The sequence below is a fragment of the Triticum urartu genome, chromosome 7 (assembly GCF_003073215.2).
Source record: "Triticum urartu cultivar G1812 chromosome 7, Tu2.1, whole genome shotgun sequence".
Taxonomy (NCBI): domain Eukaryota; kingdom Viridiplantae; phylum Streptophyta; class Magnoliopsida; order Poales; family Poaceae; genus Triticum; species Triticum urartu.
Genome location: NC_053028.1, coordinates 695,756,391 through 695,769,879, shown reverse-complemented (window position 1 = coordinate 695,769,879; position 13,489 = coordinate 695,756,391). Strand labels below are relative to the sequence as shown.

At 43.6% G+C, this 13,489-nt stretch overlaps 1 protein-coding gene and 1 long non-coding RNA gene across 2 annotated transcripts; both read right to left on the bottom strand.

Annotated features, from left to right (window-relative positions):
- Positions 1–6,237: 6,237 nt before the first annotated feature.
- LOC125524197 (oryzain alpha chain-like) lies at positions 6,238–6,794 on the bottom strand. Its single transcript, XM_048689273.1, has one exon. It carries the CDS (start codon positions 6,722–6,724, stop codon positions 6,299–6,301), a length of 426 nt encoding a protein of 141 aa, XP_048545230.1. The 5' UTR covers positions 6,725–6,794; the 3' UTR covers positions 6,238–6,298.
- Positions 6,795–12,909: 6,115 nt separating this feature from the next.
- On the bottom strand, positions 12,910–13,489 carry LOC125524198. Its single transcript, XR_007290622.1, has 3 exons — positions 13,463–13,489; positions 13,218–13,375; positions 12,910–13,116 (listed from the first exon to the last, which is right to left on the bottom strand). It is a non-coding gene; the product is annotated as an uncharacterized LOC125524198 (long non-coding RNA).

The following is a 13,489-nucleotide window of genomic DNA, read 5'->3' as shown; positions in this document are numbered from 1 at the left end:
GGCATTTGGGAGGGGAGGATTTTTGGGCATGGTCAGCAGAGAAGGATGGAGTCTATACTGTAAAATCAGCGTACCAAACTCTAATGATTTGTAACGAGCATCGTGCTCTAGAAGAAGGGATGGCTACAGAAGCTTCGGAGACAAATAAGCAGTTATGGACAAGACTTTCGAAGTTGAACGTGGTACCAAAAGTACGTGTGTTCTGGTGGTGAGTGCTTTGAGGAATTCTTCGTGTCGAAAGTGCTCTCAAACATAGACATATTACAACTCTAGCCAGATGCAAAGTGTGTCTGGCAGCTGATGAGGACATGTATCATGCATTGATAAAGTGTAACCTTGCTAGGAGGTTCTGGAGAGAAGCAGGCGAGTGGCTCAATATCAAGCTCACAGAATTGCATGAATTGACATGGTCTAGAGGTATTCTCTGTGATGCTAGGTTTGATGCGGCAGACAGGGCAAAAAACATTACAGTTGTGTGGGCTACACTATTAGGAAAAGGGCTATAGATGAAATTGATACTAATGGCGCACCAGAGAAGTGGTGCGCCACTACTATATACTAATGACGCACCATGTGGCGATGCGCCATTAGTGTGGAAGACACTAATGGCGCACCGGGCACAAGGTGCGCCACAAGTAACAATTTTTTTTCATTTTTATAAACATATCAATGGCGCATCCTGGCAAAGTGCGCCATTAGTAGTTCTAACTAGTAATGGCGCATGAGCCATGGAGTGTGCCACTACTGTATTTTTTTATTCTGTTTTTTGCAAAACTACTAATGGCGCACCGTTGCAAAGTGCGCCATTACTAGTTTAAACTAGTAATGACGCACTCTGCCACGGTGCGCCATTAGTATATATATATATATATATATATATATATATATATATATATAATGTTTCATATGTAGTTCGACGGTGTTGGCGGCAGCTCGAGTCGCTGGTCGCATTCTGGACAATAAGAATATCGAGACGGCTCCGGCGAGCGTCCTCTCGTGCCATGATTGAACAAGACATCCCCTTGCCTGACGCACAACGTCTTCTCGCCATTGTCAAACCAAACGCTAGTCGGTACATTATTGTTGATGTAGTATGCGGTGAAGCTGTAGTGCAAATCCCAGCACAACTTTTTGTCGTCACTGTCGGCCCACTGGTCCTGCGGTGGCAGAGACATAACCCATAATTGAAGAGTCGGAGGGAAGCCGGGCACTTTTACGGCGAGGCATAACCGCCCGCTCATCTCGAAGGCCTTCACCAACAGATCCAAGGGATCATGTTCCAGGTTGACCCTCACAGCTGGGAGAGGGTATATGCGGTGCTTCTCAGTCGCCATGTACATATGTAGTTCCACCGCCGCCGACGAGCACCCCCCGCACCCTCCCTGCTCCACCGCCGCCGACGAGCACCCCCCGCACCCTCCCCCACTCCACCGCCGCCGCCGATGATATTTTCAAATAACAAATTTGATGATATTTTTTAAAAAATTATATATATTTTTATAAAAAAATATATTACTATTTCATATTCATATTCATTTAAAAAAAAATAATAAAGTGTAGACTACAATTGTTGTTAAACAACAATTATTACTGTTTTTATAAAAAAATATTACTGTTTCATATTCATATTCATTTTTTTAAAGTAAAAAAAAAATTCTTACTTATGGCGCACGGGTGGCTGGTGCGCCATTGCTATCTAAAAAAAGAATACTTATGGCGCACTGTCGCCCTGGTGTGCCATTGCTATGAAAAAAAACATTCTAATGGCGCACCGCCTGGGGGTGCGCCATTAGTAATCTTCCCCCATCCATACACCACCGCGCCGCTCCTTCCCCCCTCCCTCTCGCCAGACTACTTCGATTCGTCCCTCTCCCTCCACCGCGCCGCTCCCTCCCTCGTCCCTCCCTCCACCGCACCACCGCCGCCGCTGCCCCGACCCACTGCGCCGCAGCCGCCCACGCGCCCCCGCCGCCTCCCTCTCCCCTTCCTCCTCCTCGAGCACCGCCTCCCCCCCGAGCGCCGCCTCCCCCCTCGAAACCCTAGAAACCTCGGAGCCGCCCCACGTCCAGCAGGAGAGGAGGCCCCATGTCCAGCAGGAGAGGAGGCCCGCGACCTCCCCACCGTCTAGCAGGAGAACAGGGTACGAATCCCTTTTCCGGTTGTCTCTTGCTGATTTTCTTCTTCATCTCCTCCAATCTCTGATGTGTTCTCATCTATAGCTGTGTTGTGCTATTGTGTTGTGTGAAGGAAGGACTTGGTTCAACTTGGATACAGAGAAGCTGCTGTTGTGGGTTCGACTTGTTTGGATTTGGTTCCCCTGTCACCAAGGTGACCACTTGTCTCGCCTCTCTCCCCCTCTGTACAAGTTCATGGTTGTGGAGTGCTATGGTCGATGCTTGTCTCAGCTGTATGCATTTGATTTCAGACTATATAGCTTGTATATGCAAAGTGCCTAGGGTTAAATAGGTCTGTACAGTAACACAAAGCTATGAAACCAATTGCATGCATTGAGAAATAGAGTATTAAAACAGAACTTGACGTGGTTTTACACTTAGCTATCTGAATTGAGAAAAAACATAGCTTTTGCGGTCTCTGAGGCAAAACTTGCTACTCCATATACAACTAATACTACTACTAGACAAGATACTACTCCATATACTACTAATACTACTACTGTATTTCATTTCAAAGTTCAAAATGCTGGTACTGAGATTTTCATTTTCAATGAGTGATGTTTTTCCTAGCAGTAGAAAAAACATAACAACTTCTCTGATTTTATAAAGTTGTTCTTATATGGGTGAAACTTCACTTGTTTTTAGGCTAGTGCAGGGTGTTGCTTCTTCTGTATGGGCCAACTATGTCACAAATAAATTGTTCCTTCTTCTGTATTTGACAAGTAATGACTTGCAAAGATGATGATCATCTTGCTAGTTTGCTGGGTTTTGTCTTCGACCATTGTGTCATGATGAATTTGCAAGTACCCCGAGAGGCCCTTGAGTTTGTTGGAATGTCGATTAACTTCCGTTCCGGCAAATTCGGGTACTCCATATGTCCTATTTTCAGCAAAGGTCATGCCGAAATTTTTCGTGAATTTTAGCATGACTTTGCTAAAAATAGGACATATGGGGTACTTGCGACTAATGCATGGGCCGGGGTATCTTAGTACTTAGTTAAGTAGGATCAACTGCCCCGCCATTTTTCCTGCATTAAACCATAGGTGGCAATAGAGCCAAGTGATTAGGCCCAACTTAGAATTCTCCTTAGTATCAATAAACCCTAGATGATAAACCCAACATAGGTGGCAATAGAGCCAAGTGATTAGTGCCAAGTGATTAGGCCCAACCTAGGGTGCCTCGGCATCGATAAACCCTAAATGATGAAAACTTAACTTGGCTTCTATAGGGTGCCTCGGTGTTGATGAGAACCTAAATGATGTACGCTTAGGCTTTTAGGGTGCCTTGGCGTCGACAAAACCTAAATGATGAAAGCTTAGGCTTTTAGGGTGCCTCGACGTCGACAAACCCTAAATGATAAAACCTTGGCTTTTAGGGTGCCTCGGTGTCGATAAGAACCTAAATGATGAAAGCTTAGGCTTTTAGGGTGCCTCAGCGTCGACAAACCCTAAATGATAAAAGCTTAGCTTTTAGGATGCCTTGGTGTCGACAAACCCTAAATGATGTAGTTTTGAATTATGAACGTAGGATATGTCGTCATCATCATCGGACGACGAAAGTCTCCCGGGGGAGTGCTACTGGTGCCACGACGATCGAGGTTTGTGCGACATGCCTCACCTGGACGATGATCGACGCTTCAGCATTAAGCTCGAGGAGACCTTCGAAGTTGAAACGGTACACAACGACGACAAGCGTTATTTTCATAATTAAGCATGACTTCAACTATTTCAACATGTAATTTTCATCTTTTACAATTCGAGTATAGCTTATCCCATGCCATGTAAGACGCTATGTCTTTGAGAGGATGGATTTTGAAGACCATGAAATTTCTGAAACAAAGAAAATTCACCTAAGGACTCATCACGATGTGAACTTTGAAGTAAATCTATATAATTCTGAGAGTGTAACCCATTTTGATTGCAAAAATTGGTAAGCATTTTGCAAGATGTATGGTTTTGATGAGGGTATGCTTATCACCATGGATCTTGGTAATCCTGACATCGACCAAGACAATATGGACATTTGGGTCCTTGTTGATACGCCTCTAGTTCTACCGCTATGTGAGTTTCTCAAACATAGTTATTAGCTAATTTATATTGTTTATTTCAAAATAGTTGACAGCTTATTTCCATTGATAGCTTATTTTTATTGTTCAAAGAATGTGCGGGAGATGGTAGACAAAAACCACTACACCGATGGCTCCGAATTAACAACTTATAAGGAGAAAAATCATCTGGTCGAATTTTGTACTGACATTGAGAATTACAATATCCACAATCAAACTCCTCAACATTATGGTAAATACGTGCCACTAGTGCATGTGTTCAACTACGGTAACTACCATGGAGATACCCTGGTAAGATTTTTACTATTACAACATCCGTGCATCTTTTGCATACTTCTAAAACTAGTACATCATTGCTAACTATGAAGTTATTACTATGTTTTTCAACAGATAATCCCAGAGAATTGTGTGCCTCATTTGATGTATAAGAAAGGTAGTCTTAATGTTTTGAACATACAGCCAGGTCATCCTACCAATCTCAACTGTCCATACGAGATTTCTAAAAGAAGTGGAGACATGAAAATCAAAGGATGGAAAAAATGTATGGACAGTCGTAAGGAGGTTCTTGGAAGCAAAAGGAAGCGAAGCACAAGAATTGGAGACAGGATGTTCTCCATTCTCCATAATGGAGAGTCAGGGTCTATATTGTTTTATGCTATTTTACCTTAAATAGGGTATTTAGGTCCTGCCTAATACTGATGATCATGTGCTAAGAACAATTAAGTAGGGTTGGTTCGATGACTATCAAGATGATGATCGTAGGACTTGTTATTAATAATGAGTTGAAGTTGTATGATGATGATTAGTAGGACTTGTTAGGATTAGTATTACTTCCGAAAAACTCGCTACTCGTGGTCTCGAGACTTGTAATGTTCTATCTTTGTTCGGTCTTTTGAATTCGGAGACTAATATGATGAATTGTATTCGAAGACTAATCTTCTATTGTATTCGATGAATCTGCTCTTGCTGTGGTGTGCTGTCTATATTCTGTCCAATAATATATTTTGTAACCTATGCAAAATTCTGAAAAGTAAAAAAAACCTAATATTCATACTAATGGCGCATCACCCAACAGTGCACCATTAGTATGGCGCATGGTGTTCTATACTAATGGCGCACTGCGTGGTGCGCCATTAGTATACCAGATACTAATGGCGCACCGGTGGTGCGCCATTAGTAAGAAATACTAGTGACGTGATACTAATGGCGCACCAGTAGTGCGCCATTAGTAGTCAAAACTGGTGCGCCATTAGTAACCCTTTTCCTAGTAGTGCTATCTGGACCTCACGCAACAATGTTACCCATGACAAGGCCAGCATGGAACCAGTTCAGTCACTTAAGATAATCAGAGATGCTCTGATGGTGTTGGAGCTCCCGAGCAAGCACGCAAGTATATTGCCAGGCCATGGGTGGAGACCACCAGAGGGAGAGTTGATTAAGATCAATACCGACGCTGGTGTTTCTATGCAGGAGCATAGAGGAGGGATTGGAGGTGTGGCTCGTTCATCTTCAGATTTTCTTGCTGCTTGGTGCAAACCATGCCCAGGCATTACAGATCATCTCGTTGCGGAGGCGACAACTGTACGTGAAGGTGTGATTGTGGCAACACTCCGTGGCTTTGCGCCTGTGGAGATTGAGACAAATAGCTTGGAGGTAGTGAACCTCTGGAAATCGCGCCGGACTTCGCGCTCTGTTATAGCGCCGTTACTTTTAGATATAGAGGAGCTAGCTGCTACTTTAGTTTCTTTTGATGTAATTCATGTAAGGAGACATGCAAACGTTCCAGCCCACCTCTGTGCGTAACAAGCATGCACAAAGGAGGCAACGGAGTGTTGGATGGGCTCCCCTCCGGGCTTCTTGGTCACCAGCCTTATGGCTGACATGGCCGGTGCCTCTTCATATGAATAAAGCTCTTCGTTACCATGCAAAAAAAAAGTGTGATGTGTCTATGACAAACTGTTTCCACATGACAACCTATTCCAGATGACCAATAAAAATCTACAAATAAATCTTAGTCAATCGAGGATTTACATCCATCAGAAATATACTAGTCGCAGGACTATGCATGCAATTTACAAAATGCAAGAACAACAATGAAAGTAGAAACAAACAGCATGTATGCAATCCACGCTCCCTTGGTCTTCGTCCAGTCGCCGTAGCCATCTAGTGGAATGTAACATGGGCGAAAGGCTCTGAACTCCTCACCATGGGTGTGGTCGGAGAAATTGTTGAGCTGCCGCTGGATCCCAGCGGCGCTCTGCTGGTCGATGTTCCGCAGCAGGTTGTCCTTGAAGATCGCGTACCGGCGCTCGTCCTCGCGGATGGAGTCGTAGCTCCTCCCGTACTTGGCCTTCCACTCCACGAAGATCCGCCGCGTCTCCTCCTCGCTCCTCTCCCTGTAGGGTATCTGGATGTCCGCCGCCGCCAGCGACACCAGCAGCAGTACGAGCGATGCCGCGGCCATGGGAGCCGTGGAGCTCCTCATCACCAGGCCAAGGACGACGGGAAGGTGGGCGGAGGGGATCAGATCTGTGGAAGGTGGGGATAGAAGTGAGAAAGAGATGTGAGGGGAAGAATGATCAGAGGGGGAATCGTGCAATTAATGCCCTCCATAAATATTGACCTGTACCCAGCTATAATATGTTCGTCTATGCTCCCTTGGTCTTCGTCCAGTCGCCGTAGCCATATAGTACTAGAATCAAAGCCCAGCCATAAAACCAGTATTTGACAGAGTTCTTTCTGCAGATTGTTCGTCCATTGTAATCTTACTCGGCAGTTAGCTCATGATCCCCGTCACATTGTCTCCCAACAACACGTATGTCATTCACTCTCGTGCACCAACATATTGAATCTAAGGGCATCTTAGAGGGTAATACCCAAATGGACGACCCCATTGTCCACACATATGTGTGGTCAGTAGATGCCTAACCACCAAATGCTATCACCCATTTCTCCCCTATTTTCAACTATTAAAATTCCAAATTTTATTGCAGTTCGGATATATCACAAGCAAACTATATGGAAGTAACTTAATCTAAAACCAAAATCTATTGGATAAGCTGGACGACGACCTGGGATGCATGTCCTTCGAGGACACTGCTAGTGCCATCGTCATCACCGCCACTGCCGTAGTCACTCTAGCCGTGTGCGCCACTGTGGCATCTACCTGGGATGCAGCGTCCCACCTGCGTTGCAGTCTCTCGGCTACCTCTTGGCTGTGGTGGTCGTCCTCTGCCTTGTGGAGGATGTCATGATCCGGTTACATGATGGCCATACGAAGCAACTCTTGATTGAGGAGGCGCAGGCGGTGGGCCTCAGACCCCTTCAAATTTGACTAATCCGTAACCTAGGCCTCGGCGAGAACGTGCGGCGACGCCACTTGTGTCTTCGTGAAGGACATCGAGTGGACCACCCAGCATCATTCCAAGATGGTGGAACATTGCGAGCGCAATGAGGACGCCTAACCGTTTGACCCACTCGACCCATCGAGGTAGAACTCTTGGTGGGCAGGGCCGGCCCTGGGCATGGCGAGGAGTGCGACCGCCTAGGGCCCAGCCAAAGCAGGGGCCCATCCGTTTGCATGTCTCTAGTAGATATATAAGCATATTAGGAAGAAGAAAAGATAGAGAAGGTAAAAAGACCAGCCAAGAGACAACCATTCAGCCAGTCACCTACTCCCGCCGCGCGACCAAGCTAGGAATTAACTCTGCGGTGAAAATTTTGGCCATGAAATCAGCCAATCTGCTAATATCCTTGATTATTGATCTCAATTAATGCCGGATCTATGCAGCGTGAGATGTGTATCCATTCCATGCAGCCAAAAATCCCATTTAGTTTGGCAAGTATGAGTCGCGGCATGCAATACTCCTTCCCAAAAAATTAAAAAGCATGCAACACTTCTTTAATTAGGCCCCATGCATCATGCAATACTCCGATTCAAGCTAAAAAAGCATGCAATACTCCACTAATTAGGCACCATGCAACCAATGATTTTTCTCGTTGGATGAAACTCGTTGTCGGTTCTTCCGACGGGTCGCGGCCACTACACACCTGCCACAACATTATTGGTGATAGTCGTGGCAGTCAGAGCCGTGCCAAGGCGAGGGCCCATGGCCGGTGGAGTTCAGAAGTTCGCACAAGGGCCTCTAAGATGCTAGGGCCGGCCCTGTTGGTGGGGATGCGGTGCCGTGGGATGGATGGCACTAAAGATGGTCGCCATGACAACTGGCTTACACCTGTGGGGGCTCTTAGTCAATCAAAGAGTTTCTTAGCCCCTCCCAGATATGTCAGTCGGACTTGATATCTGGTGGTTGCAAATGCGGGGACTCCGCCTCCCACTCGAAACTGGACCAGTATTCGTAACAGGGCTCCTGCTTGACACATGCCTACGCGATGGAGGTTGATGGCCCAGGTGACACGTGGCGGTGTGGTGGTGCGAACAGACCAGTCTACGGTGGTTGGGTGTCACCTTGGCGGCGCGAATGGCAGCCTAAATTCCTACCAGATCCGTCGCTGCGGTGGCTCGTCGTACCGTAGCCGATGAGCAGCCACAGTGCCCTGCAGCGCCCGCGCTTCTCTACGGCATCTTCTTGCCCATCGCGATGGGGTAGCGACTAAGGGTTTGGGTTGGAGTGATGTAAAGAGTGAGCCAGGAGGATGTTAAAAAGGGTGCAAGGAAGGACTGTTGGTCAGACGTGGCGCACGTCTTGACTCCCCTACGCCACCTCTTGATTGGGGCTAGATTCGGGGATTTTGGAATACCGAAGCTGGCGCTCGTGTTGGCCGGCTAAAATTCTCTGGACATGACAGTCATGACAAATAGACCTAAAATGGGTACATGCCTGGGATATGCCCTAATACTCTATATACATGAGAGAAAGCTCCAATTAAACTAATTCTTTACATGCATGTATTTATGTGAAAATGGGCAGTTCCTTATGAGTACGATAGATGTATAGGCATTAACTTCACTAAGGACTACAAATTTAGTATGGATCGTATGATCCTGACTATTGCTACATGCTTGGTCTCATCAGTCTTCCTTCTATGGCTGCAGCCACCACCTAATCGCCACCTAATCCTATATCAGTCCTTTGTATATACTAGTAATGTGTACGGGCAATGCACGTTGATATTAGAAACTACTTTAATTGAACATAGATATTAGGTAGGATAACTGATACTCCCTCCGTCCATGAATAAGTGTACTTCTAGCTTTTGTCTTAAGTCAAAATTTTAAAACTTTGACCAACTTTATAGGGAAAAGTAGAAGCATTTATGACACTAAATTAGTATCACTAGATTTGTTTTGAATTGTAATTTCACACTATATCAATTTTATGTCATATATGTTACTACTCTTTTGTATATATTTGGTCAAAATTTTAAAACTTTGACTTAGAACAAAGGCTAGAAGTACACTTATTCGCGGACGGAGGGAGTATTAGGCAGTATACTACACGTCGATATTAGGTAAGATATTATTTGGGTGTTAATTATGTGATTTTCATTGACATTGGTATTTGGTATGATATTAATTGCTTGCTAAACATATTAAGCACTCACCATTGGAGTAGTCTAGGTCGTTGGATTGAAGTGGTTTGATGGTCCACCCTTTGGGTCCTTTTGTATTGGTACTAGATAACTGCCCGTGCATTGCAACAGGAGTATAAACATTCTATTAGATTGCGTGTGATTGCACGTCCACTAATATATTGGTGTGCTAAATTCTTTGCAAGATTGTGTATGCATTTGCCATGATTTACCTGCCATCTTATTGTTAAGCAGTTACTTGGTAAGAATTTATTGAGTTACCAAAGAATATATATTTTTTGGAGAGAAATCAGAGATGGAAGAAAAAAGTGAACATGAGAAGGGAAGGAGGGACAGAGAGGATGGATGAAGCAGACAGTGAAACAGTAACCTTACGTTCTTTTCAAGTAGTACTAGACAATTGCCGCTATGTTGCAATGAGAGTATAAACATTCTACATAAATAGCCCATGACTGCGCGTCTATTATTATATTGATACGTGCAATCACCATGGTTTACCTGTCATTTTATTGTTAAACACTTATTTGGTAAGAATTTAATGACTTGCCAAACAAATTATGTTTTCATTTTGGGTATGGTTATAAAACATGCGACAATTCATTATATTTTGGGTAGAATGAATGGGGGAAAAATGAGAGTTTGGAGGATCGAAGAGGAAAAAAGAGTGGAACGTATATAAGAAGTTGTACAAAAGAGTGGTGGAATGGGAACCTTACATTGTTTTTAATTAGAAGAGATAAAGAATTAGCATGTGATTGCACGTCTATTATTACATTGGTTTTATAAAATCTTAGCAAGACTTTGTATGTGCCATGATTTACCTGCCATCTTATTGTTAAGAATTATTTGGTAAGAATTTGTTGAATTACGAAAAAAGATATTATTTCAGAGAAAGACCAGAGATGGGGGGAAATGCCATCTTCTTGTTAAGCAGTTATGATTTGATAAAGATTATTATTATTTTAGAGAAAAATCAGAGATGGAAGAGAAAAAGATAAACAGGAGATGGGAAAAGGCCGGGACATAGGAAGGTTGTACAAAGGAGAGGATGAAATGGGATCCTTTAGTTTTTCTAAGTAGTATAGCGAAGAGATAGGTATAGATATATTTGTGACAATGCACTCATTCGGTCCATTCCTTGGTTGTATGCCACACTCGCAGGCCGGGTTGGGGGCGTTGAAAGGCCCCCCATCTTGAGTTACAGCTTGCCTGAAGCCGGTGCTCAGGGAAACATGAAACATGATGCACCCAACAGGATTTGTGATATTCCACAGCACAGAAATTCTCCGGACATCGGTGTTTCCTAATATTTCTAGGAACTTCTTGCTTGTACAAATACTTGAGCATGAAGGTAATTACAACATGCATATTTACCTAGAATACTAGTATTGTAGTATTTCTAAGACATTCAATAAAAAAAGAGCAGCCTGGTGCATGTAGCTCCCGCTTGCGCAGGGTTCGGGGAAGGGTCCTTCCGAGACATTCAATGTTCAACATAAATTTAAACTTGTGCACCGTCGTCTCTGCACCTTTTGTTTATTCATGTACTAATTAGTTTGCATATGTTCTACTCTGCAGTGTGAACACTAAGACCGGGAAAAGATGCTCCACCTGATAATTTGATGTGTTCCACTATATTTTGTCAGACTAGAACAGATGGAGCGAGAACTTTGATGTATGGGCATCTGACTAGTATAACTCCAAACGAGCACGTTAGTACTACTTACCAGCAACAAAAAGCACTTGCATGAGTTTGCGTTTACTAGCTACCTTTTGAATAAAGCCGTGGAGAAGAAGTTGAAGATGACATGAATTTCAGTGTCCTCCTTATTCTGATGAAAGGGACCTGAGCATAAATAGGTAGGAAAACAGCCGCACACCCTCCGCACGGCAGATAACATTTTGAATAATCTACCCAGATTTTGTTACCTGCTCCACATTTTCGTACCTACTCCACTAATCGGCAGGTTAATTAACATCAGAGTACAAACCTAAAATAATCTTATGAATGGGACATCGGCAGAATCGACAAAGGTAGGCACCAATGTATCAAGTAAATCTAGACTTCTTGCGCTCTGTCTCTGTCTCTCTCGTATAATTCCATGTGATGTCTCGCAGCCTATGGGATAGGTACAATTGAAAAGGACCCCGGAAAAGTGAGCTCGAGTGCTCGATGTCGTACGCGAGATGCACCTGCATGCTATCCACTGTTTTGGTTACCGGTCGAAATTTCAAGATTTTCCATGGTTACCGCGTATTTCCGTGCCCCTCGGTAAATCGCCATACTGAGAAAAAAATACCATTTTTTTAAAAATTTTGAATTTAAACACACGATTTACTGTAATGTAAAGTACGTAGGATCTAATTAATGCCATGAGAGTTGGTTCTGGCGTGTTGATAGCAACCTAGTTCCTATTTTGAGAGGTCTTTGGTTCGAATATTCGTTCATTCACTTATTTACCAGTCCCCCTCGGTAAAATTGCTCGAAATATTCTCGGTATTTCTCAGTATTTCCTGGTAACTGTGGTAACCACATTTACCAGTCCCCTCGGTAAAATTGCCTCATTCGGGAACCAAAACCTTATTGCTATCTCGTACAGCCTATGGGAGATGCTCCTGTCATGGACGGTCTGCAGTGCAGTAGCTAGGCATTATTGGTCGGCCCATGCACATCTCCAGACGTGCAAACTGCTTGATCCAATTCATGACAAGTGTCAAGACTTAATTTGAGGAAAATGTGAATGATACTAAGCCAACAACACAAGCATAGCACTATCTCACTCAACTGGGCGTGCTAGCACCCGTATATAGTGCGGTAAAGAAGGAAGACGAACAAATATAGATCTCTAGCACACTTGTTTTTTCAGATTCTGTAGCACACTTTCTTGAAGAAGAAGAAGAATACATAGATTTAAATAAAATATGAAAAAGGGACTGTAATTAAAGATGGCAACGATACAACATAATAAGATGGATTTGATCTGATGTGCAATGATTGAAGAAATAAATCCATGAGCTAGCACATCTTGGCAACAATATGGCACATCCGTGATAGAGACGCTTTTTGTTGAAACAGAAAGAAAGAAAACGCAAATAAGATGGCGTAGATTGGACACATGTCATCAAATTATTTATTGAAGATACTAACAACAACGACTATGAACATCTCCGCTTGAAATTATTTATTGGACACATGTCTGTGACTTCGACTTTACAATGGAATTAACAAACGTGCCGAGACTATGAACATCTCCGCTTGGTGCAGAGTCACCATCATTGCAATGCTCCATCGAATCAATGGTTCTTCGTCGTGGTTTCCGAAAACTGAGGGCATGGGAAAATATATATTTTCCATTAGAAACAACTATTTATCGGCAATAATAAGCAAGTCAAATTAAGGTACGTAATGAGCGAGATTATCTTACATTAACACGCATGATGTCTATCCCTCAGGCTGCCTGAAGTTTGAACCTAATTACTGATCAGCGGCAGCGTAATAGCGCTCATGGTGATCATCAGGGCAGAAAAAGTTGATATCTCTTCCGTTCACCTTCTGAAGGGGTCTCGCGTTCATCTCAAAGCCCTACACACAGTACAAACATACAAATTTATGCACTTTGCTTTCTTGAAAAAAGATTAGAGAAATTAATAAATGGAACAACTTAATTACATCATGGACAGCGTCGGTGAGAAGCTT

What these genes read in the sequence shown, in the direction of transcription:
- LOC125524197 (XM_048689273.1), bottom strand. Translation starts at nt 6,724, where the DNA reads ATGAGGAGCTCCACGGCTCCCATGGCCGCGGCATCGCTCGTACTGCTG.